The 26575-nt window shown below is 37.4% G+C and overlaps 1 protein-coding gene across 1 annotated transcript in view; it reads left to right on the forward strand.

Moving 5' to 3' along the window:
• Window positions 1-2159: 2159 nt before the first annotated feature.
• The window catches only part of LOC126259858 (tyrosine-protein kinase hopscotch), a 189787-nt gene continuing 165371 nt past the window's right edge, over window positions 2160-26575 (forward strand). Inside the window, exons 1-5 of the mRNA XM_049956914.1 lie at window positions 2160-3055; window positions 14980-15230; window positions 15423-15542; window positions 24240-24400; window positions 24526-24657. Of these exons, the coding sequence (XP_049812871.1) occupies window positions 2327-3055; window positions 14980-15230; window positions 15423-15542; window positions 24240-24400; window positions 24526-24657 (1393 nt within the window). The 5' untranslated portion in view covers window positions 2160-2326. The remainder of the gene's footprint in view (window positions 3056-14979; window positions 15231-15422; window positions 15543-24239; window positions 24401-24525; window positions 24658-26575) is intronic.

Raw genomic sequence — 26575 nt, forward strand, 5'->3', positions numbered from 1 at the left:
AAAAGAAGAAAAAAGTGAGATTTTATGATTAGCGAAGTAAATTGGAAACTGTTAACAAATATTATTAATCAATATTTTTGTTTACCTCCAGTAAATACACCACATTATGTCAGTTATAATGCTATTTATGTTTGAACACCATAACATATCTAGCTATACTCAGTGTTCACGATGTAAAATAATTTATTGTGAAATCGTTTCTCATTACAATTTGATTTGTAAGACTTAATATAGACCGATACAGGTGTTATCTGCAGCGCAATGCTCCAAACAGTGGTTTCTATACGAAAGTTACAGTTCAATTGTTATATGTTACGTTTTAGACAAGTGGACTCCTGGTTCCTCTTTATGCTCAAATTAACGTGTTTCGTAATTTTTATTTTTGAGTTGTGAGGTTCTGTTAAGAAAAGCAACACAATAAATTTGTTTCTATAGTCATCGTAAATGAATGCATAATTGAGTTTTCTCGACTTTCTTAACAGCCTTTGCATTACCATTTTACAGAAAATGAAAGAGAGTCATTATTATTTTTCACTTTTATAGTAACATTTTGAATGTTTTTCCTTGTTGTGAAATAGTAAAACTATACTTTGTTCGTCATAAGAATAAACCTGAAGTAAACAAACACAAATGTGATGAATGGTCAGCAGCCATAGCACATGTACACTGGTGTTGTTGCACTCTTATTATTATGTTATGGTAAATGAAACTTTAAGATACGCTAATTTAATAACAGCCATCAACGTTTTTCTTAATCACCTTTTGGTTATGTAGTTTTTAATTCAAAAATCATGTACAGTCGCATTCTCTGTACTGTTGTGTTCTGATTTTCACGCTGATGGTAAATAGTATGAAAATAGAAGACAGTGATTCCTGCTCAATAGTGAAACGCGCGTGGACACACCGTTAAAAAGCAGCGAGAAACAGGATATTTCTTAATGTTTTTCACAAACTCTGAAAAAAAATCAGCATTAGATTTTTTTGAGGAATTGTATTTACTACAGTTATGGAGTTTTTTAATACGAAATGCTCAGCTGAATCAGCAACTTTGAAACCATGGATCGAGGATTCAAATCTCGCTATGTTCAGTTTTTTCGTTCAGTATGGCACACCAACAAGTTTTAAATATAATATTCATCAAATTTATGCTAAGTAACACATATCTAATCATCATTTTAATGGAAAATGCACATCTTATTGTCTCTAATTACACGTTGCACACAAAATTCCAGTTTTCATTGCCAATGTAAATATTTATTTATTGATATTTTACAAAATAGATACTTAAATGCGGCAGACGTACTGGAACTAATGTACGAAGCTCTTGTCAAACATCACTGTTGAACACTGGTGGGATGCACAACGGCATGTTATAAAAGAAGAGGAGGAAATATAGCGCTTGGATGCCTTTGTGGATTTTGTTGGTGACCGACTCGTTATCATAGTAGCAGTACCGAAATGTTTTTCTTGGATTCGAATGTGGAACGAATTGAGAGATTATAAGACAACTGACTGGAAGTAATACCTCCAGTGGTTTCACTATATCACTATGCTGTGAAATCTCTGCAGTATAATCTTGCGTCACACATATCTCGAGCAGAAGATTACCCTGTGTCTCAGAAGAATTTTTATCACGCTTGCTTTCAATTACAATACTATGTTATCTGAGAACGAGGATGTTATGCTTTATGCCTGTCCTAAGAAAAGGCGGTATTGCTGGTGTTTTGCCGAAATTATTTCACTCCATTTAAAAATTAAATGAATTCAACGTTGTATTGTTTCTCTGCTCGTTTCTTTTTACACCGTAACTGAAACTGCTCACACTGCTACAGGTTAGACGGACCAGCTAGTTAAATGCGCCGGTAAAGCTGTTGTCCTGTATTATCGCTCAGTCGAATTGCGCGTAACGCACAGCATAAAACTTATCCTCATTATCGTACTTGACTATACTCGTGGCAGCTTGGCTCCCACTATACTTAAAATGAAATGCAATGAGATTCCAGTAAACATGGAAAAATACTGTAATTTAATCAGTTTTTATTCTTGTGATGAAGGCAGGATACCAGGACATTTGATAAAAGTCGAATGAGAACGATCGAATCGTTCCGCACGTTTTATAGTCTCTTGCCAGAGATAATATTGAACTCTGTCAGAGATAGCGGACAATGAACCAAGTAAATATTTTGATTTAGCTGTGTTCGTCAGTAAAGTGTGTTATAGGTGTCGGTATGTAGATTAAGGTGAAGAAAATACAACGCTGGCGTTTGCGACGGCTGCAGCGACAGCGATGTAATGACTACGTCTTCGTGACAGTGTAACCGCTGCAATGGAACAAAATGCGAAATTTATCACTGTTTATTTGTGTACTGATAAAGTTTTACAGATTGACATAACAGCTTCACCAACAGCAGAAGACGCTTGCGTAGAAATATGTAAACAGATTGGAGTAGGCCCCGTTGCTAGGTATCTTTTTGCTCTGAAGCTTCGGGACACCAAATTTTTCTGCCCTGATTATAGGACTTTGTGTGAAAATGAACAGTACGAGTTTCGTATTAGATTTAAAGTACCTAGTCTTTCACGATTAAGGAAGGTTGACATTAAAGCCTATGACTATTACTTCAATCAAGCCCGACAAGATGTGATGAACAATAAAATTCCAGACATCAGCTACGACAAGTACAAATGGGAACTTGTTGGCTTAGGTGTAGCTGATATGTACAGGGTGATGCTTGAGACAGGTGTAGATAGAGACAATGTAGAAAGTGATTACAAGAAATATATACCCAAAGAAGTGGTTAAGCATCATATGTTTTTTATTAAAAGACCAATACATGAATCTTTATGTCAGATTAGTAATGGTAGTAGCAAACATGATGCATGGTATGTGAAAGGTGAATATCTAAAACAGTTTGAGGAAATGGCCCCCAATTACTTGACTGAAGAGTACAAGGCGTTAATGGATGAGGGAGGCTCTATTGTCGCAGTGTGGATGAAAATAAACCCATTCCACAAAGAAATGCCTGGAATTTCATTCCGGTATGATGGAAAGAAACAGGTGAAATTATAATATATCCCTAAGTAGCTATGTACAATTATTAATTGCTATAATTACATTGAGATATGTTTAAATTGTTGGACTTGTCCATGATCTGTTGCCGTGTTCTCATGCAGCAGATATTCCATTTTATGTGCCATACCGATGCAACGAGCTGTGGGCTGTGTGTTTCTGTTTAAATGAATATTGAAAAGCTCTTGATAAATAATATTCCATGTGCTTAACAATGAGATTACATCATCATGGGCAAATAAATTGGCTCCACAGGTCACTTCAGTATGTTATGATTTTATACGAAACCTATGTTTTTGGATGGGGTCCGCCTTAAGCAAAACACAATTTTGTTTTTTTATCCCATACATGTTTCACTGCAGTTGCAGCATCTTCAGTAGGCTTTTATTTTATGGCTGTTAAAGATAAAAGCCCACTGAAAATGCTGCAACTGCAGTGAAACATGTATGGCATAAAAAACAAAATTGTGTTTTGCTAAAGGCAGACCCAATCCAAAAACATATGTATTGTTAAAGAAAACACAGGAAAAAAGAGCTTCAACCCCAAGATGATTATTTTATGCAAAGCTGTTTTGGGTTTTATAAATATTTATTACATATAATGGATAAGACATTGCTACAATTTCTAGAAACTGGTACAAATAAGTTTTTAAAGTTTACACTCCTTATAGCTACATTTCGTGCCAATCTGAAATTTCTTGTTCCACAGTGAATGACTTCATCTCAGAGTAAAATTCCAGTCCCCAACAAATTACTGTGTGTTTTGTTAGATACCTTTACCACAAATTATGCTATGTTTTTTAATCAAGAAGGATAGAAAAAGTCTTGCCACTTTTGCACTTGAATATAAAAAATGGAACTTTATTAGTTGTAAATAAGACTTTAGCCTATGCATGTTGAAGAAAAGAAGTGGAAAGTATCCAGAATGAGATTTTCACTCTGCAGCGGAGTGTGCGCTGATATGAAACTTCCTGGCAGATTAAAACTGTGTGCCCGACCGAGACTCGAACTCGGGACCTTGCCTTTCGCGGGCAAGTGCTCTACCAACTGAGCTACCGAAGCATGACTCACGCCCGGTACTCACAGCTTTACTTCTGCCAGTACCTCGTCTCCTACCTTCCAAACTTTACAGAAGCTCTCCTGCGAACCATGCAGAACTAGCACTCCTGAAAGAAAGGATATTGCGGAGACATGGCTTAGCCACAGCCTGGGGGATGTTTCCAGAATGAGATTTTCACTCTGCAGCGGAGTGTGCGCTGATATGAAACTTCCTGGCAGATTAAAACTGTGTGCCCGACCGAGACTCGAGTTCGAGTCTCGGTCGGGCACACAGTTTTAATCTGCCAGGAAGTTTCAAGTGGAAAGTAATTTACCATAGCTGAAACTGCCACAATTCATATTTTTGTCTGTTCCACATCCCTGATGTGCATCTGTAGTCCAGCAATCATTGTCTGATTTTGATAAAGAAAACATAGAATAATTCTTTGCTACTACTGAGGATTCCTTCTTGTTTGAGACTTGGAATAGTATTCACTAAGTCTACCGATGACACCTCAGTAGCTACTTGTAGACGAAGTACTGACTATGGTTGCAAAAGCAGACATTAACAGCTGTGAGAGCACTTTCTTAATAACATAGTTATCCATATGTCACTGTCCGAATAAGTGTGTGCAGAAGATGAAGCTGCTGTCTGCCAGCTTAGTGTGGATTCTTGGGGATAGCTCATTTTTGCAAGGCATATCAAGTGTGAATAAATGAAGTGGTACCTCTGTATTACCTATAGGGTTTACGTTAATCAAAAATGACTCAACATAATACTTAACTCTGATTGCATTGATACTGAACTGTAGAATGGTGAAACAGCTCTCTGCATGAGAAAGCTGCCTGCACCTGCCTGCAGTTTCTAAACCCCCTGTCATGTCATGTCTTTTACTTCCTACTCCATATCTATACCGTATATGGAGGTCTCATGCCCATATTCAGTTTTTGTCTCTTTTTTTTTTTCCATGCTCTCACTACGTGTTTCTCCTGCAACATAGTCTAGTATAAGCCTTGATACAGACAGATCTGTTAAATGTCATGTCTGAGGCTTGTGACAAGTTTCATCTCTTTTCCTATTTATGATGACTATTCAGTTATACTCTTATCTACCTCATAAGATATGTTAACTCTATTGTATTGTTATTCTATCATAGAGCAGGTACTCATTAGAATTCCTTACCATAATTATATAAATTACCACTTCTGTAATTCAGTAATGGTTTTTGTGAACTCTGTCATTGAGGAGGAGTCTTCTGTTTATCCCTGAAAGGTTCTATATTGGAACTGCTATTAAAATGTGATTACCATGTAATTCGTGACACTCATGGATGACCCAACAACTGAAATTGGAGGTAGTAAAGCAAAAGCAGAAATGCTGATTCTGTTTTCAAATGTTCCTTTACTTCAGAAGAAACAGAGATATTGCTCCAGTTTACTTCTTCCACCTCTGCGGAGAGGGGTGACACAGATATTAGTGTCAATGATGTTGAGAAACAGCTAAAATTAAACAACATTGCAAGATGTGATGGAATCCCTCTCAGAGTCTATACATAATTAACGGCCAAGTCCTATGTCATTTTAATCATAATGAATGAGCATGTGGTGGCAGATGAGTGATAACGGAACTAGATAAAAAAGGACAGGGTCAACCGAGAACTGATGTAGGACCTCTAGGAAATGAGCTATGGGGAATGGAAATCTCGTGCATTGGATTGTAATAACTGGCAGTGAATTGTTGAAGATGCCAAGATTCACAGTGACCTAAAGAGCCACAAAAGAAGAAGATCGGAAGAAGGCACTGCTAACACCAGTTTATGTGAAAAAGGTTGCGGAAGTTTCCCACAAAACTATTGCCTTATCAACTTTCGTCTTTTCTTGTTTCTTGAAACATATTCTGATCTAAAACATGATGTAATATCTCAAACAGAAAGACATATTCCACACCAATCAGCGTGGATTCCGAGAACATCAGTCATGTGAAACACAAATTGTTGTTCTTTCATGACAGCCTGAAAACCATGGGTCAAGAGAATAAAGTGGATGCAGTATTTCTTTACTTCTGGAAAGCTTTTAACTCAGTACTAAACAAATGATTATTAATGAAAGTATGATTATATGGGGTGTCAAAGAAAATTGTGATTTGATTGAGGATTTCTTTGTTGGGAGAACAAAGTCTGTTATCTCAGATGGTGAGTTATGGACAAAAGTAGAACTAACTTCAGTCCTGCCATAGGGAATGGTATACAGATCCTGGTTGTTTATGTTGTGTATTAGCGATGTGGGATGCAATTTCAGTAATAACCTCAGACTTTTCACAGATGATGAAGTTATCTATAATGAAGTAGTTGTTACTGTTGTTGTGGCCTTCAGTTCAAAGACTGGTTTCATGCAGCTGTACATGCTAATCTATCCTGTGGAAGATTCTTCATCTACATACATACTCCACAAACCAATTCGCAGAGACCAATTTGCAAATAGAGAAAGGGAGAAATGACTGTCTGTAAGCCTCCGTAAGAGCCCTAATGTGTCTTATCATGTTCTTATGTGAAATGTCTGTTGGCAACAGTAAAATTGTTCTGCAGTCAGCTTTAAAATCTGGTTCTCTAAATTTTCTTAATAATGCTCTGCAAAATGAACATCAGCTTCCCGCCAGGAATTCCCACTTGAGTTTACAAAACATCTGTGTCATACTCATGTGTTTATTGAGCCTACTGATAACAAACCTAGTAGCACACCTCTGAATTGCTTTGATGTCTCCATTTGATCTGACCCAGTGGGGATCCCAAACACTTGAGCAATACACAGGAGTAGGCCACACTAGTGTTCTATATGCACACTGCTTTACAGATGAACCACAGTCTTCTGAAACTCTCCTGATAATGCAAAATTGACCATTAGCCATTCTTATTACTGTTCTTATGTGCTTGTTCCATTTCATATTGCTTTGCAATGTTATGCCCAGACATTTAACTGGCGTGATGATGTCAAGAAGCACACTACTAATGCTGTAACGTTACAGGATTGTTTTCCTACTCATCTGCATCAACTTACATTTTTCTCCATTTAAAGCAGGCTTCCATTCATCATGCCAGCTAGAATTTTTATCAAAGTGATCATGTATCCTCCTACAGTCACTTAATGATGACACCATCCCGTACACGACAGCCTCATCAGTAAACATCTGCAGATTGCTGCACACCCTGTTTGTCAAATCATTTTTGTATGCAGAGAACAACTACTGCTGCAACCTACATCTGTTTAAACCTGCTTAGTCTATAATGGGATCTCTTTCCCTCTACAATTTTTAGCCCTGCACACCCCTCCATTACAAATGTGATGATTCCTTGATGCCTCAGTATGTGCCATATTAACCACCTCTTCTTCTAGTGACATTATGCCATGAAATGTTTTTCTCCAGTTTGATTCAGTGTCTCCTCATTAGTTATTGTATCCAACCATCTAATCTTTAGCATTCTTCTGTAGCACCATATTTCAAAACCTGCTATCCTCTTCATGTCTTAACTGTTTACTGTGTGTATTTCACTTCTGTACAAGACTACACTCTAGACTGATACATTGATAAATGACTTCTTATCAACAAAATTTATATTTGGTGTTTACAAATGTCATTATTTCAGAAATGTTTTTCTTGCTATTACCAGTCTTTATTTTATATCCCATCTACTTTGGCCATCAGCTGATACTTTGTTACTGAAACAGAAAAACTCATAGACTACTTTTAGTGTCTCGTTTCCTAATCTAATTCCCTCAGTGTCAGTTAATTTCATTCGGCTAATTCTGTTACCTTTTTTTACTTTAATTGATGTTCATGTTTTGTCTTCTTCCTGAGACTCTGTATTCCATTCAACTTCTGTTCCAAGTCCTTTGCCATTTCCGACAGAATTACAATGTCCTCAGTAACAGCAAAGTTTCTGTTTCTCCTTCTAGAACAGTAATTCACTTTCAGATTTCTCCTAGGTTTCCTCCTCTGTTGCAGATAGAATAAAATAAGACTCAACTACAACCGTATCTCACTCCCTTCTCAACTACTGCTATCCTTTCACGTCCACAACTGTTATACCTGCAGTCTGACTACAGTAAGGATGTTCAAATGGATGTTGCGGTAGTTAAGCAGAGATAAAGAGGCTTGTTTAGGACAGACTGTGTGAAGAGCAACATCAAATCAGTCTGAAGACTGAATACCAGAACAACAACAACACAGCCATACATCCACAAGATTTTTTTTGAAATAAAGAGAAATTAATAAAGAAACTTAGTTTGCTTATTTTCACTCTGTCTTACCTCCCGTCTACATGTACACAGATACTCCACAAGCCACAGTACAGTATGTGGTGGAGGGTACACTGTACCACTACTAGTCATTTCCTTTTCTGTTCCACTTGCAAATAGGGCGAGGAAAAACGACCCTCTATATGCCTCTGTATGAGCTCTGATTTCTTGTATCATACTTTTGTGGTCCTTATGCACAATGTATGTTGGCACCAGTAGAATCGTTCAGCAGTCAGCTTCAAACGCTGGTTCTCTAAATTTTGTTAATAGTGTTCCTCGAAAAGAATTACGCTTTCTCTCAAGGGATTTCCGTTTGAGCTCCTGAAGCATCTCCATAACGCTTATGTGTTTTTCGAACTAGCGAGCAAGAAATATAACAGGCCACCTTTGAATTACTTAAATGTCTTCCTGTAATCTGAAGCGGTATGGATCCCAAACAATCAAGGAGTACTCAGTAATTGGCCGCACCTGTATCCTATGTATAGTTTTACAGATGAACCACACTTTCCTAAAATTCTCCCAATAAACTGAAGGTGACCATTTGCCTTCCCTGCCAGGGTCCACACATGCTCATTCCATTTCATATCGCTTTGCAGTATCATCTCTAGATATTTAAACAAAGTGCCTGTCAAGCAGGATACTACTAGTGCTGTATCCAAACATGAAGGGTTCATTTGTCCTACACATCCACTTTAACTTACATTTTTCTACATTTAGAGCTTGCGCCTTCCATAACAGCAACTAGAAATTTTGCCCAAGTCATCTTGTATCCTCCCCTGCAGCCACGCAGCATCAACAACTTACTGTTGCACCACAGCATTATCATCAAATAATTGTAGATTGTTGACCACCCTGTCCACCAAATCATTTTTTTGTTTATAGAGAATTACAGCAGTCCTCACACTTTTCTGGTGGACTTTTGACGATACCCTTGTCTCTGATGAATGCTCGCCATCAAGGACAAATTACTGGGTTCTATAACTTAAAAAGTCTTTGAGCGGCTCGCATATCTGTAAACATATTCCATGTGCTCATACCTTCATTTGCACTCTGCAGTGGGGCACTGTGTCAAATGCTTTCCAGGAATCTAGAAATATGGAATCTGCCTGTAGCCCTTCATTTGTAGTTTACAGTATATCATGTGAAAAAAGGGCAAGCCGAGTTTCACACGAGCAGTGCTTTCTAAAAGCATGCTGATTCATGGAATAAGCTTCTCAATCTCAAGAAAATGTATTGTATTCAAACTAAGAATATGTTCAAGGGTCCAGCAGCAACCTGAAGTTGACTCAGTAATTATGGTGTAGGTTTTCGGTTTGCTCCAGGTTGTCTTGTGGTTTTATTCTCAGGGTTTCCACAAATATTGGAAATCAGGGAATTTCAAAAGTGTCAGTGAAATCAGGGAATTTCAAAAGTGTCAGTGAAATCAGGGAAATATCAGAGAAATTTGAAAAGGACACTGAAAAATCTCGTTTTTGTCTCGGTAGATGAAATGGTTTTTAACTGGGATATCATGCATTGTTGCTGGTTTGGTGCAGTTGAGTATGTGCACCACTTCCTTATTCCCTCACTCCTACTGCGTCTCCTCCTCCTACCACTGCCCTCAGCTTACAGTCATTGCTGCCACTATTTCTAGCCTCTAGTCTAGCAACTGCCGATGAGAGGCAGGGAGGTGTGATGAGTGCTTTGTTTTGATCTGATTTCAGAGACTGTAAACGCAGGGACCCAAGATGGCAGTCGTGTTCACGAGTTGTGTTTGAGTGACGGTATAAATGTGTGAGTGCTCCCATTTTCTGACAAAGGCTATAGCTGAAACTTTAGTTGTGAGAGTGTGATTGTCTCTTCTGTGTGGCTGTCTGCAGCTCAGCGATCATCTTTACAGTGAATTGGTTACTATCCTCATTATTATTGACTCTCAGTACTCGCACAAGTTATCTGTTGCGTGATCATCACGGTGTCTGTCACTTGTGAATAGCTGGCCACACTGCAGGCCATTTCTGTGAGTGTGTCTAACGGATCGGACCCATCGTTTCCCACTAATGTGAAGCCCCTTCCCAATGGATCTAGTCTCACCAATCTGCCCGAGGGCTTGTCTGTTAGTGTGTGGTGTAATGCAGAAGATTTTCTTGGTTTATCCACGGACCCAGGACTGTGGTATTCCTTGGCAGGCCAGAGGCCATGGGCAGTGGATTTCAGGAATTACGACATTCTGGCAGCAAGTACAATGTGGAGTTTTATAGACATTTTATTTATTCTAGTACATTTTAGCACTACAAAAGTAGTTTCTTTATATTTTAGAAAGTATGGACGATAAGAAGAAGAAAATGTCAGCAGTTGCTGATGGTTTGTATGCTTTGCACTCACATATTTCTCAAAAGAAATGTCACACAATACATGTAAGATAATAGACATAACACAGTGGGTAACATCTAACAATAACGAACTTAGTAGAGCCAACATTTTATTGGCAGTCACCTATAGTATTTGTTTACACAACTCATTTCTTCCATGTACACTTCTTTCAAACGGAGGCCTCTTTTCTGTGGTTATTTCTGAAATCACTGAAGGTATTTTAAATCTATATTGTGACTCCACGGAAATGTGTATTTCTGTCAATAAATGTGTTTTGTTTTATTGAAATAAAATAGCATCATTGCTCTTAATGAAACACATATACCATTTGGTTTCCTTTTTCCATCTAAAAACAGTTTGTTAAAAAAGATATTGATTTTATTGCTTAAGAGTTTTGCTCTCATCAGGAAGTGCCATCAGCTTGTGAGTTTTTTTATATAGTTCCTTGTTTGGCACTATTGTTTCTTGTACTGTACTGCAAAGATGGATTTAATTTACCTTTAGTTATTACAAAGCAGCTACAGACAATATGGTCACACAAATGAAAATTTTTTTCTGAAATTTCATTTCAAATTCCGCAGCTTAGTTTTTATAACAATATTGTGGTTCACAGTTGGAATACTGTCTAGAAATTTTTCAACCCTCTTTTTGAATGCCCTATTTTTTGCAGCATTGTTTGTGTAACATCCATGTGTCAATTTTAACAAGTAAGGTATTTCACAATACAGTTGTATGTGTTTTGATATTGCCATAGGTCCAGCCCCTTCGTTATATTTGTAGCAAGTAAAACTTGTTGTTTCTTGAAAACCACTCACTCAGGAGTGGCAAATTTCGAGTGACAGCTACATTTCTCTTGTTTCCTTGTTAAAAGTAGTGGAGTTTGCACAATGTCACCTCACTAACATGCTAATGCACTTGCAGTTGTGACAGAATCCTGAAACAGTGGTTAATGAAATTAGGAAATGTGGTCAATTCAGGCCAAAAAATGTATGAAAAATCACATATTCAGTATAAAAACATACATGTAATTTCTTTATTTATCTTGTTGCAAAGTCACATTAATTCTCATTTTGGCAGCTATCGAAGACTTAAAAAATTACATCATTCCATTACATATAATGTGATAGATAAGGAAATTCCACATGCCTATCATGTTGAAAAATGCTGAGATATTTCCTTCCCATCATTTGCCAAAATCTCGTTTCATTAACTCGGGCCACTTATGAGGCATGAGGGACACTGTGAATATTTTATTCTTGCATTGTGCTGGTACAATCTCAAGGTCCAGCCTCCACAAACACACAGGCAGAGGCTGCAGGTATCAAAGAATCCACCAGAAATATCAGTGGCTCTTCGGGAAACTCTGTTTTTTGTGTGGTATCTCACATTCAAAGGCACACCAGCTTTTGATTGTTGAAGGAGCGTTGTCAACAAAAAACTTTCCATCCTCAGTCATGTGACAACTCTTGTAGTAATGAAGTAGTACATCATGGTGAAACCAAGAAAGGTGAAATTAGCGATGAATGACTGGAGGTCTGAGGGCATCAAGGCCCACAAGGCGTCAGAATTCCAGGCATGTTGCACAGTATGAAGCAAGTCTTTTGTTTTCACCAACTAGGTTAAGATGGCCGTAATCAGCCATATGGAAGAATCTAAGCTCTCCAACGCAGTTGTGGTGGTCAAGCAGACAGCAGACATTCATCTTGCTCGCCAGCATAGTGGCGCTCAAATGTGAACTAAAGATTTTGGCATTTTTGACATATCCTTGCACAGCTTGATATAACCTATCCTTTTCTGATGTCAAATTTTGGCGTTACTTATAAAACCTTACCACTGGTTTTTCAGTGAAGAGGGAAGATTGGCAAGGTATACCTTGCTGCCCTGCTTTCCCAATGTTTCTGTTGTTCTTGCTTCCTCTTTAGATGAGAGGGTTGATTTCATTAACGTCTTCTTCATCGCATGTGTGTTCTGAAACTGGACATATCCATCTATTGAAAACCTCTAGTCTTCTCCTGATTTAGGACAAAGTTTCCTGATTTTCAGCATTTCCTCCCACCTCCTGATTATTCCATTATTTCTCCTGATTTTTAGCTATGATCATCAAATCTATGATGGTTGTTTCAAAATTCCATTTCAGTTTTTGGCCAATTCTGGGAAGTCCTTTGCTTATTAATCTTTTTAGTCGATTTACTCCTCGGAGTTTGTAGGAATCAGGAAGTTGCACATGACATGTTATAGACTGTGCTTTTTCCTGTTTTCTGCGCATTTTGTAGAATGTATACTTATATTGCTCAGTTTTGTGCTCTGTTTGGACTTGGCGTTTGTGGGTTGTCACTGTGTCATTGCTACTAAGTTAATAGTTTTCTCACTGTGGTGGTTTTGATTACCTGTCTATTGGCGAGTAGGAATTATGGTATATTTTTAAACATATTAGTGTGGTTTTACAATAAAATTACTTTTAAAAATCACTTGATCCATTCAACATATGGAAACTATTAATTTATTAACGTCTACTACCTCTTGAATTTGTACAACCTAAACATTTATAATACATGGTATTCTATCTTCGTTCCTGTATTGTTATGCATTCCAGCATGAATGAATAAATCTGTAGCTGTATGTATTATGCCTGCCCATAGTGCCAGTGTTAATGTGGTATTTTTTTACATCACTGGATATTTTTAGCACTAAACATTGCTATAGTAAAGGCACTGTATGCCTAGAAATGTTGTGCTGAATGGCTGTGTGTCAGTAAATTTGCATCATAGTACTTTGTTAGCAGCTTGTGCTCACATAAAAGCCATAGTGGCAAAAAAAAAAAAAATCACAAGATAACTGCAGCACCCTAAACAATACCTTCCAAAACCATAAAAGAATCTTTAGAAGTGAGTCAAGCTGAGGGTTCCCTTGCATTTTTTGCCATTTTGTGATCACATCATGTGGTCACTTAAGTGAATTATACATGAGTAAATTCAAACAATGGTTTTGCCAGAAAACTTCAAATACATAGAACAAAGTGTAGTGCTCATATGAAATAGGATTAATTACATGTTTAGAAATACAGAAGTACATACTTTTTTTGTCAACTTACATCTTTACTTACCCCTAAGATCTCAAAATTTGTCAGGGAAAAATGCTAAAACTTGTCTAGAAATCAGGGAATTTCACTTGGGGAAACTTGTGGCAATTCTGATTCTCAAGTGCAATGAAAGTGAAATAAAAATATATTGTCAGCAAAAACAATCACGTTGTATGAATTAGGTACCCTAATATTTAGCAGAGGCCATTTTCAAAGACTTGCAATTACGTGTCTAAGACATTTACTCCATAATTTCATTTGTTGTAAATAATATAAATCATCTCCTGCTGAACTGTGATTGATACAGTTAAAAATCATGTATATTTTGCCTCTTTGTGTAAGACTCTGAACAGGGTTTCTGTAGTTTGGTAGGAAAAAATCTTCATTATATCAGCTTCAAACATGAAATAAGGAATTCAGAAGCCTCACATATTCAATAGAAAATTAAATAAATACATAGTTAGCCACTTGTACAGTTTACATCTTTATACCTAGATTCAAATGTTTGTATGTCCATGTTTGGTGCATGACAAGCAATGTAAACAGACTTTTGCTGCTGTGGATGTAAGTTACATAACTGTTGTATTGCAAGTAGCATTGTGATTGTCTAGTCATATAGCTAGTGTAGGTGATTAATGCAGCTATTTAATATATTTTACTGAGGAATGAGCAAGTTTTCCTTTTAAATTTACTGTGTTAAGTACAAATAATTTACAGCAGCTTAACGGCAGTTACATTTACATACATCAGTTGTCACTGTGTTATTTCACTTGTGTCACTGGAAGTCCCTTTTCATGAAGGGAACTGTCAAACATGATGAATAAAAGTTCGTGAAAGGTGTGCTATCTATGTTGCAGCTCACAGCAGATTTGCCACACAATATCATTTTAAAAATACAAATGTAATACAAGTTTTATAAATTTAATTCCACTGCATTAATGGATGAAACTGTATTTGTTTCAGGCTCAGGCTGATGGGCATGATTCAATTAATTAATTAGTTTTCATTGGAAATGGGAGTTTGAGCAATAGAAACAGTTCAGAAAATGTACCAGAATATTAAAGTTTTTATGCAAAGCAATTTCTTCCATAATTTTATATCAGAAGGGCTATAATATAAGTATTCCACTGATTCAATATCTTTCTTTATTCCAGTGGTCACATCTCTGTGCAATAGATGATCTTTGTTTTATATCAGTCAGAAGTGATCGTACAATAGAAATATCAAGAAAAACAGGAATACCTTCATACTTAAAATTTCAGTCCACTCCTATGTTACTTTCATTTGTAAGCCTCCTGGATGGTTATTATCGATTGATGGTGAAATGGACTTTCAACTTGTGTAAAGATGTTCCAACACCGTCACTGAAAAGGCTGTACATGCTGAAGTGCCATGGTCCTGTTGGGTAAGTCAGCTATATTTTGCAGTTTAGTTGTGTTTTACAATTGCAGCGATTGAAGTAAAAGTGCTGTATTGTCTTTAAGATTTAATTTTAAAAATCTCTGGTTTGAATCATTAATACCCATTAATTCCAGCCAAAGGCAACATTTACAGTTAATGACTTATGTTTTAACTGAAATGCCTCTTTTGTTTACAGAGGAGAATTTTCGTATGCGAAGTTACAAGAAAAGAGGAACAACAAAGCTGGTTGCTTTATTTTGAGAGAAAGTGAAACCAAGTATAATGTCTACTATTTGGATGTCTGCACAACAGAAAGGTAAATATTGTGATACAAAATTTCGTAGTAAACAATTAAAATGTCTTGTAAGAATATTAATGTAATAGTCTGAAACTTAATTACATACATAAAAGACAAGCCTGCAAACATAATTCTGTCAAAGTTGTGAGATTTATTTAATATTCTACCTGTACTGTGAAGTGCAAAATGGCTAAGCAGGGATGGCTAGAGGACAAATGTAAGGATGTAGAGGCTTATCTCAGTAGGGGTAAGATACAGGGTGTTTCAAAAATGACCGGTATATTTGAAACGGCAATAAAAACTAAACGAGCAGCGATAGAAATACACCGTTTGTTGCAATATGCTTGGGACAACAGTACATTTTCTGGCAGACAAACTTTCGAAATTACAGTAGTTACAATTTTCAACAACAGATGGCGCTGCAAGTGATGTGAAAGATATAGAAGACAACGCAGTCTGTGGGTGCGCCATTCTGTACGTCGTCTTTCTGCTGTAAGCGTGTGCTGTTCACAACGTGCAAGTGTGCTGTAGACAACATGGTTTATTCCTTAGAACAGAGGATTTTTCTGGTGTTGGAATTCCACCGCCTAGAACACAGTGTTGTTGCAACAAGACGAAGTTTTCAACGGAGGTTTAATGTAACCAAAGGACCGAAAAGCGATACAGTAAAGGATCTGTTTGAAAAATTTCAACGGACTGGGAACGTGACGGATGAACGTGCTGGAAAGGTAGGGCGACCGCGTACGGCAACCACAGAGGGCAACGCGCAGCTAGTGCAGCAGGTAATCCAACAGCGGCCTCGGGTTGCAGCTGCAGTCCAAATGACGCCAACGTCCACGTATCGTCTCATGCGCCAGAGTTTGCACCTCTATCCGTACAAAATTCAAACGCGGCAACCCCTCAGCACCGCTACCATTGCTGCACGAGAGACATTCGCTAACGATATAGTGCACAGGATTGATGACGGCGATATGCATGTGGGCAGCATTTGCTTTACTGACGAAGCTTATTTTTACCTGGACGGCTTCGTCAATAAACAGAACTGGCGCATATGGGGAACCGAAAAGCCCCATGTTGCAGTCCCATCGCCCCTGCATCCTCAAAAAGTACTGGTCTGGGCCGCCATTTCTTCCAAAGGAATCATTGGCCCATTTTTCAGATCCGAAACGATTACTGCATCACGCTATCTGGACATTCTTCGTGAATTTGTGGCGGTACAAACTGCCTTAGATGACACTGCGAACACCTTGTGGTTTATGCAAGATGGTGCCCGGCCACATCGCACGGCCGACGCCTTTAATTTCCTGAATGAATATTTCGATGATCGTGTGATTGCTTTGGGCTATCCGAAACATACAGGAGGCGGCGTGGATTGGCCTCCCTATTCGCCAGACATGAACCCCTGTGACTTCTTTCTGTGGGGACACTTGAAAGACCAGGTGTACCGCCAGAATCCAGAAACAATTGAACAGCTGAAGCAGTACATCTCATCTGCATGTGAAGCCATTCCGCCAGACACGTTGTCAAAGGTTTCGGGTAATTTCATTCAGAGACTATGCCATATTATTGCTACGCATGGTGGATATGTGGAAAATATCGTACTATAGAGTTTCCCAGACAGCAGCGCCATCTGTTGTTGAAAATTGTAACTACTGTAATTTCGAAAGTTTGTCTGCCTGAAAATGTACTGTTGTCCCAAGCATATTGCAACAAACGGTGTATTTCTATCACTGCTCGTTTAGTTTTTATTGCCGTTTCAAATATACCGGCCATTTTTGAAACACCCTGTAGATACTGCCTACAGGAAAATTAAAGAGACCTTTGGAGAAAAGAGAACATAAATATAGTACAGGGAGCAGGGTGACCCTGTCAAACCTCCCACATTTCAAAAGCCCAAGAATAGAAAACTGAAATGGTTATGACAATGAAATTGCACCATATGGTAGGGCATTTCAAAGAAATTATTTCATAATCATCAGTACACTTCTACATGTGAACCATTTGTAGCATGAGGAATATCGAGTCTATGTTAAGTTTATTGGGCCATGTTCTTCATAGCATGCCCTCTGTCACTGTTGCAATCACATCAGGGACATGACATCTTAACATAGAAATATCATCCCTTTTGGTTGCGTACATGTGGTCCTTCACAAATCCTCACAAGAAGAAATCCAACAGAGTAATGTCAGGGGAACTTGGTAGCCAGATCCTCCACATCTGATTCAGCGATCGGGAAGTTTTGAATCCAGCTGCTGACCAATGCAGCAGAGCTCCATCTTGTTGAAAGTTGATGTTGGGTTGCAAATCTTGTATAGAGTAGCATGGAGAGCTGCATCAAACCAGTCTCTGGACTGAAGACCACAGCACACGTTACACAACAGCACACAAGCTGCTCCAAAATATCCAAATACACTGACCCATGCACTGCGCTTTCTGCGAAGAATGATCCATCAATCCGGCCATGCATTAGCCCATACCAGACATTCAGTTAGGGGTATCATGAACATGGTCAACGATATTATGCCTATGTTTCAAGCCCAAAATCTGAACATGATATCACATAACTGCTGCACATGCGTGAAAGGTTGCCTCATCTGAGAAGAAACATCTTTCCTGGGAGCTGGCATTCATGTTAGTACACTGCAGCTTATCCTTAGCAAATTGTTGTCAGCATGGTTTGTCATTCGGCATCAGATGTTGTAGAATTTGCAGTTTGTAAATATTAAAACGGAGATGCAGGTTTTCTACACAGTGCAGTATTGCTCAGGATACATTAAGATGCCTAGGTGCCTGCTGAATTGACTTTTGTGGCCTTCTGAGAAAGGCTTGTCTGATGTCCTCCACTGTTTCTTTTGAAACGCTGTGGCATGCACCGTCAGAATGTTTCAGAACAGTTCCAGGTGTCAGAAACTTATGATAAAATTTCTTAATTGCTTTCACATCAGGTGAATTACATCCATACAACAGACAATAATTTCTTTCTTTGCTATATAATTTGTGATTTCGTTTCTACAAAACACACTACTATTTGTATTCTTCATTGGAGCATTTCGTTTTAATCAGTTTGATAAAAAGTAATTTTCCAGTTTTCTGTCGACACAGTACTTCATTCTCTCACATCTCAACTCTCTTTCTTCTTCTGAAATCACTCTTTCCATTGTCTGTTTGTTGATCATGGTTTGTAGTCTGCTGTGCTGCTCTTCAAATTTCTTGATTTTGTCTGTTTCATTTTTTAAATTTTCTATTGTGTTTGTCTCAAATCTTCCTTAATTTCTGTAATCCATATAGTATTGCTCATACCGTACTGTCATTTCCTTGATGATTCTGCTGCCTTGTGTCTTGATCAGATGTCCAAAAAATAATGTATGTTTATAGCTGATCATGCTCTTTTCAATTCCATTTCCTTGTAGACCTTCATAGAAGCTAGCTTCCATTGTTCGTTTTCTTGATATTTTGTGCTTACGCACATTCTGATCGTTCTGCTGTATATAATATGAGGACCCCAGAGGTCAAGGGGTCTAAATGACAAAATCATAGTTTCTAGAAAATGCAAGTCAAAGTTTAATGGTTTTCATAGGAGGGGACATGAGATTTTCACCATTTTGAACATTTCAGTTGAATACTCAGGTCCTTAGCCTTTTATTACCAGTGATAATAAATAGGTAGAACATCTGGTTTATAGTTGGACAGGTACAAAGAATGGGCAATACACACTTAGACCCCTTTACTTATCACTTAGAATAGAATAAAATGATAATGCTCAGAGTACATTCTCAACATAACAGACATTTATTGTTATAACAGGATACAGTATTGCGTCAATAGTATACTGATTATTTGTATTTTGTAAATCATTCGTATCACAATCACCATCTGTGTCATAGGTGTTGTTATCCAAGTCCGTAGCGACATCATCATCATCATCATCATCATCATCATCATCACCCACATTATTAATAGCTCCAAATGGTCCCCCAGTCTTTGTTTCATGGGATAAATGTTTATAAAATTGGTGGTGTATCGGTGGCACAAATTGCAGAAGTTCCATCAGGTCTTCATATTTTGTGTATTTTAGCTTTGGTTTCACAGCAGTGAACTGAAGACTGGGAAGTTGTTTAGGCATTTTTCCTGTTCGTTGTTTTTTCATTGCCAGTTTCTGGTAAGGCAGAATACCTTCAACTGATGTTGTCTTATAAGAAATGGTTCCCGGGTTTGCCTTTTCAAAATGAAGTACCTGCATTCCTCATATCCCTGGCACAGTGTTCTTAAAGTACTGCTAGTGGTTGAAGATCAATGAAGTCATCTGTCATTTTAGTAACAACAAATTTTCGACTCACTGTGGCAGCCAGATTCATCCAGTCACATTGGTTCCTCTCTCTTTTAAGTTCAATGATCCTAAAGTCGTGATCACATCCATTGTATGAATGACTAGAAATGAGGAAATAGTGATGAACAGTTTCAGTTTGGGTGTTCGTGACAATATAACACCAAAAGTTTACTATTAGATGCCTCTAGTTTTGGCCTCCATTGTTGTCACTGAAGGCTGAGATGTGCTTCACAGTGTGAGGAAGACTGGATATACTTCAGCAGGCAAGATGCTATCTCCTGGCAACCCCTACTTGCCTGTCCTTCATGCCACATAAACAAATGGGCAGTACCACTGGTTAAGTTGTGAATATTGAGGTTTTATGTCCACAACTGTCGCATATAGTAGGCTTTTGAGTTCATCACATTTGGTGTCTGCAACATCTTTTGAAGATCAAAGCTTATTGCAACATGGTTGCCATCCTTTACTTCCTTGCATTTCCTTTTGGCTTCTTTTCCTGCTTCTGCCTTCAAATTCTTTTTCAACTTCGCCGGCCGCTGGTGGCCGAGCGGTTCTGGCGCTACAGTCTGGAACCGCGCGACCGCTACGGTCGCAGGTTCGAATCCTGCCTCGGGCATGGATGTTTGTGTTGTCCTTAGGTTAGTTAGGTTTAAGTAGTTCTAAGTTCTAGGGGACTTATGACCTCAGCAGTTGAGTCCCATAGTGCTCAGAACCATTTGAACCTTTTTCAACTTCAGCTGCCTTTTTTTCATCTGGTGTACCATGTACAATTTTCATTTGCAACCTGTCACAAGTAACACAGATATCAGTATGAGGTCTGTGAAAGCTTTTAGGTTTCACTTTTTTGTCTTCGTGGCAAAATGTTTCATACATTTTACTCATCATTGCCACACTTAAGTTTGAATATAAGTACTTTCAATTTGGAGCTTTTGCTCTACTGTAATGGCTTGTGTACATTGGGAATCTTCTTATATGCTCCTACATTATTGCAATTCTGTTTGCTGGAATTTTATTTGGGAACTCCTTCCTTCCCCATTTGTCACATGGCGAAATGCCTTATGTGTTAGATTTTTTGTTAATGATACCATTTCTTATCCTTTTGTTAGATATGTCAAGTATTTTTACAAAAAGGATTTTGCACTCTCTAAAACCATCCAGTTTATAAATAGACGATACGTCTTTGTGCGTAACAGCTGTGGTTTTCTTCCTCAACACAGGCTGTAAGTCTACGGCACCATTCAAGAACGATGTCTAAAGTTCCCAGCTACCTAGTGCCCAATAATATCTAAATATTACTTCCCTCTGCTCATGGGGAATATTGTTATTACATAACTTTTTAGCCCCTTGCAGCGTCATATTACGATAGCCTGTCCTGTGTTCCTCAATGTTTTCCTCTTCTGAGATTTCAAAGTGTGCTTCCTTCTCACCCTTTTTTTCCCGGGCTGTGGTTCAAGGGGATTAGCATTGGCTGGCAAGTCCTCAATTTGACCAGGTCTTCATTCTGCTTCTTCTTCTGTGTCATCTAAAAATAATGTATATGAAATCAAGGTTTTTGTAGTGTCGGCTAACAATGTTGTGGTACCTTAAATTGTATTAAAATGTAAACACAAAAATAAACATGTTAGATACGTATCTGGCTTCAGACATATACAACTTAAAAATGTAATGTACCTGAAGAAGCCTCATTGGTTTCATCATCGTCATCACAAGGATTCAATCACTGTCTTTATCAGAATCATGACCACCCCCAAACAGTGGTGCATCACTGCTACTACTAATATAACTGTCATTGTCATTATTGGTATCGTCAGACTGTTTCTATTATCAGCCTTGGCATAGGATCTGGAAACAACTACTTTTTTAAAACAGATTCATACACAATGTCATTTTTTGTTGCTACACTGATGAGAGGCCTAAAGTTTCTGTACTTGTACTACTAAATAAATAAATAAATAAATTAAATAGTTATCCAGATAGAAATATGTAAGCAACTAGATAAAAATAGTATTGTAACAAAATGTACCAATCATTTGCAGCTTAGGATGTACCTTTCTCATTCCCATTCATTGTATACAAACGATGTATTTACAGTTACTTTGTATGAAACGCCCAAATGTGACTAAACACAGCACCAAATGGTCACGTGTCAGCTAATCTTGTATGAAAGATAATGTGGTGACACACTTTATCACTAGCACTGATGTCTGCTTCCATGAACAGAATCTATTGCACTGTTTGGTGGTAAGGGTGTCCTAGTGGTATTGAACCTCTAGTGCGCCACTGTTTAACTACAATACACCAAATAGTCAAGGGGTTTCATGATAGATGACACGTACTGTCTATAAAATCACTGGGATCCCTTTACCACCGAACAGATTAGTATTATCAGTCCCAATCCTGTACTTAACCCATTTTTGTCAAAAATGTCACGTAGACCACTTGACTTCTGGGGTCGTCATATATGTTAGCTGTCTACTTATATAGTGTTGGTTGGTTTCACTGGCATTTGTTATTTCTGGTGGCAAAACCATTTGTAGTGTTTTCATTTGAAGCTGTGGAGTGGCTTGTTTTGTTGTATTTGTTCTGGGTGATGTGCAGCTTGCTTATTTTATTTACATCACATAAATTTTTTGTTGAGGTTGAATGGCATGATTTCTCTTAAATGTTTAAGTAGCTTTATGATTTTGATTTCCTGTCCTCCTCATGACATTTTGTTGATGATTGTTGGGTTAGTTAATGTAATTTATGTTTTTACAGAGCCTGTTGTAAGGACAATTTTCCTCACTGTTTTCTGTAGTGATTTAACTTATCAGATTTTCTGAATGTTTTTGAAGCAAGGTCATCAGATAGTTTAAATTTATGTTATCTTTGAGTTTCCATTTTTGATGTTCTTCTGGTTAACCTTAAACAATTCTCTCACTGTACATTCAAAGACAGAAAATTTGCTTCTGGAGTGGACTTAAGATATTATGTTGGTTGTAGAGAGACCTATTAGTTTGAATAATTTTGCATTTTTTTTTTTAAATTTTCAATGTTAATGTCTGTAGACACTTTTTGTAATGGATGACACATTCTGGCATTATTTTCTCTCTTGTACCAACCTCTTCATCCCTTATCAGTACTAACACACATTGTCCTCAATTATTTTTTGGAAATCTTCCAGTCTCTGTCTTCACCCACGTTTTGTCCTCTTCAGTTCTCTCTAGTATAATGAGTCATTCTCTTATGTCCTATCATCATGTGCCTTCTTCTTCTCACATTTTTTAAACATATTTCTTTCCTTCCTGATTCACTGGAAGACTTCCCCATTTCTTACCTTATCACTTCACTTAATTTTGCACATCCAGTTTATACATGTCTCAGATGCTTCAGTTCTCTTCTTTTCCACATTTCCCACAGTTTATCACTTACTTCCATACACAGTAGCTCAGATGTACATTCTCAGGTATAACTTTCTCAAATTTTGTCTGTGTGTGATACTAATAGATTTCTTTTGATCAAGAATACCTTTTTTATGTGTACCAGCTTGCATTTTGGATCTTCATTACTTCGTGTATCATTTGTTATTTTGCTTCCAAAGTAGTAGTGTTATTTCCCTTCAGCAGCCTTGTGGCCCCCAGTTTTGATGTTAAGTTTCTCGCCAAGTTCATTTCAGCCACATTTTTCATTAATATCCGTTCAGTATGGATTTTAATGCCACTCCTAGACCCCTCTGGAGCACTTCTTTCTTGGTCTCCCATTATTATTGATCCTTCTTGATTCTTACATATATTATATATTACCTTTCTTTCCACATAGGTTATACCAGTTCTTTTGGTTAATTTTACAATGTGAAACACTTTTCTTAGATCGACAAATAATATGAAATGGTTTTAATTTTTCCTAAGTCTTACCTCTAATGTTAAACACAAAGTCAGAACTGCCTCTGGTGCCTTTGCCTTTTCTACAGCTGAACTGTTTGTTATCTAACAGATCATATGTCCTCTTAAAATCTACAAATGTTCTTGCTAGAGACACGTATTTCCTGCATTCAAGTATGAGTAATTTTAATGCGATGTTCTGCACAGCTACACCTGGTCTAAAACCACCTTGGTATTCATTTAATTCTTGCTCTTGTTGTCATGTAATCCTGCTATACAATATTGCAAAGAAAATCTTGTCTTTGAAGTCTAGCAGTGGTATGTCTCTCTTGGTAGCTATTTGTATTGCTCCAGTTTTATGGGTTGGATGATGTATTACTGTGATCTGATATTTGGGGAATTTTTCTGTTATCCAAATTTTTGATAAAGCCATATCTAGGGGTAAATGAACCTTGCTTCTGTTGGGTTGGTCTTGTGTGTCTTCATATAATAATCATATAAATCTTTGGGTTATGTTTTTTGTTACAGCTTGAAACCGAAAACATACAAAATTGAGAAACTGGGAAATGAACGATATTATTTCAGTAAAGACGAGAAAGAATATAAATCTATACCTCAACTTGTTGCTGCTTACCGATCAACTTCTGAGGGCTTATGTCTTCTGGAATGTATTCCTCCATCAGAATATGGTTAGTATTCTTGTCATATTGCAACATATTTTAAAATATGATGTACTTCTGTTGTCAGTTGTGGTTGTACAGACATAGTTGTAGACACCTGTTTAAAATTGTGATTTACATTTCTCTCATTACAGACAAGTCTCAGTTATTACTGTGCAAATTGGATTATATGACTGTGGAAGATTTATCTGGGGTAAACTTGGAAGAAGAACTGAAGTCAAGTCCACCACAGTGCATTGACGTGAAGACCCTTCAAGTTTACAAAAGTATGAAAAAACATGTTTTGTACATAAATTAATTATTTCTAATTTTCCTACATTTTTCAGATAATCAGTATCTTGCTTGTATTACACTGGTGAACACATGAATGATTAGCAAAAGTCAAGATAATGGATAATGGAGTCCACATGAGTATTTATATAGTAACTGTCTATTAAGCTGCATTTACACTGAGTTTAAAAAACATGTTTCTAATTGCAACATTGTTCTACCAAGGTTAACAACAATGTTTGTTGTTCGTGTCTCTGTCTACAATAGCAACCAAAATTTCTTCGTATATATTCACATCACCTGCTATGCGGAACTGGTAGCAAACATTTCACATTGAGTATTCCCATCAAGAGTGAAGAGAAAGAATCACTGATGTGTGGTGCTGCATTATTAATACTCAACAAAAGAAGCAGACGGAGAAAAAGATGTAATCATGTTGGTGAATGAGAGCACTTAGAGACTTCCAACAAGTTTTACACATAATTTCAAACCTTTAAGAAAGTTTTGCTTGCTGATACCCCTCACAAAAGGATGAAAAGAAAAGTGCAGTAAAAGTTCAGCATCAGACATGATTTTTAATTTATTACTTCTTTACTATTGGCTCTATTCACAACACAGTGTGCAGACAGTACCGTTGAATGTACCCACAAAATTATATCATATTGTGGCACACATTTGAGGAGATGTGATGTCATAGACATTTAGATGCTTGAAAAACTTGCTCTTAAAATGGAGTAAAAATTACTGTATTCATCCTGTGTTTCACTCTGACAGCACTTAGCAACTTCCACAAATTTTAAGCATAATTTCAAACCTTTTGTAAACTTTTAAGCATAATTTCAAACCTTCTGTAAACTTTTACTTGCTTATATGCTTTACATAAAATATTTAACACATTAACTCATTTGTGAAATAATCATGTGTTTGAAGTGTTTTTATACATGAGTCCAATTCTTTAAGAACATCCATGGTTTATTAATACTGTAGAAAACATGGCGGGAATGACATTCTCTGTGAGCTGAATTTGGAAGACAGCTCTAGTGTTCATAACTTCACTAGAATGTCACTATCTGATCTAGAAATTCTAATGAATATTATGGAGCCAGTTGTTTCAAATTATAGGAAATCGCTGTTACTCTTCAGTTTTTGGCAACAGGAGATTCCTATCAAGGAAATTATGTGCCTCATTCCTCTACCAGCAAATCTGGTGCCAGCACTGCAAGTATTTCCAGGTCTTATTAGGGTTTATATACCTGCCTGGATTGCCATGTGCATTAAAGTGCCCAGCAGCTTAATGAGGAGGGCTGGTAAGGTGGCCAGCCTGGATGTGGTTTCTAGGTAGTTTCCCTATGCCAATAGGTAAATTCAGGGCTGGTACCCATGTTGCACATAGAATTAACTCTAGATCCTGGTAGACAGGATACACTACCTCTCTCATGGAGAGTGAATAGAAGACTGTTGACCTCAGATGCTTGTTTCCTGAAACCCATATTCATTAGGGTTTATATAAGGTTTATATAGTTCAATTCAGTCTATATACAACTAGATAATATGCTGCTAGATGAGATGTACAATATTCTGTAATTTTTGTTGACTTCTTAAGGTATTGCCAGTCATTGGCCATCAAATGTATTGTGGCATGTTCCTTGGGATTGTTTTTACAGCATCTGACAGATATCTAGCAATCATGTATATCATATCAACTGCTCTCCGATGTCAGAGATCAAATTTATATGCTAGTTAACAGGGTCTTGCAACATCTCTTTTGTAAATTAATGTTAAGAATATTAATGGTTTGCTTTCCATTTGATACATTATTTTCCATCGTGTATGTTACGAGCCAAGGTTTTTAATGTATGCAAGTGCTATTACGCAAAATTGAGAAAGTGTTCCTGCATGGTGGTAGTCTTCATT

The sequence above is a fragment of the Schistocerca nitens genome, chromosome 5, assembly GCF_023898315.1.
Source record: "Schistocerca nitens isolate TAMUIC-IGC-003100 chromosome 5, iqSchNite1.1, whole genome shotgun sequence".
Classification (NCBI taxonomy): Eukaryota; Metazoa; Arthropoda; class Insecta; order Orthoptera; family Acrididae; genus Schistocerca; species Schistocerca nitens.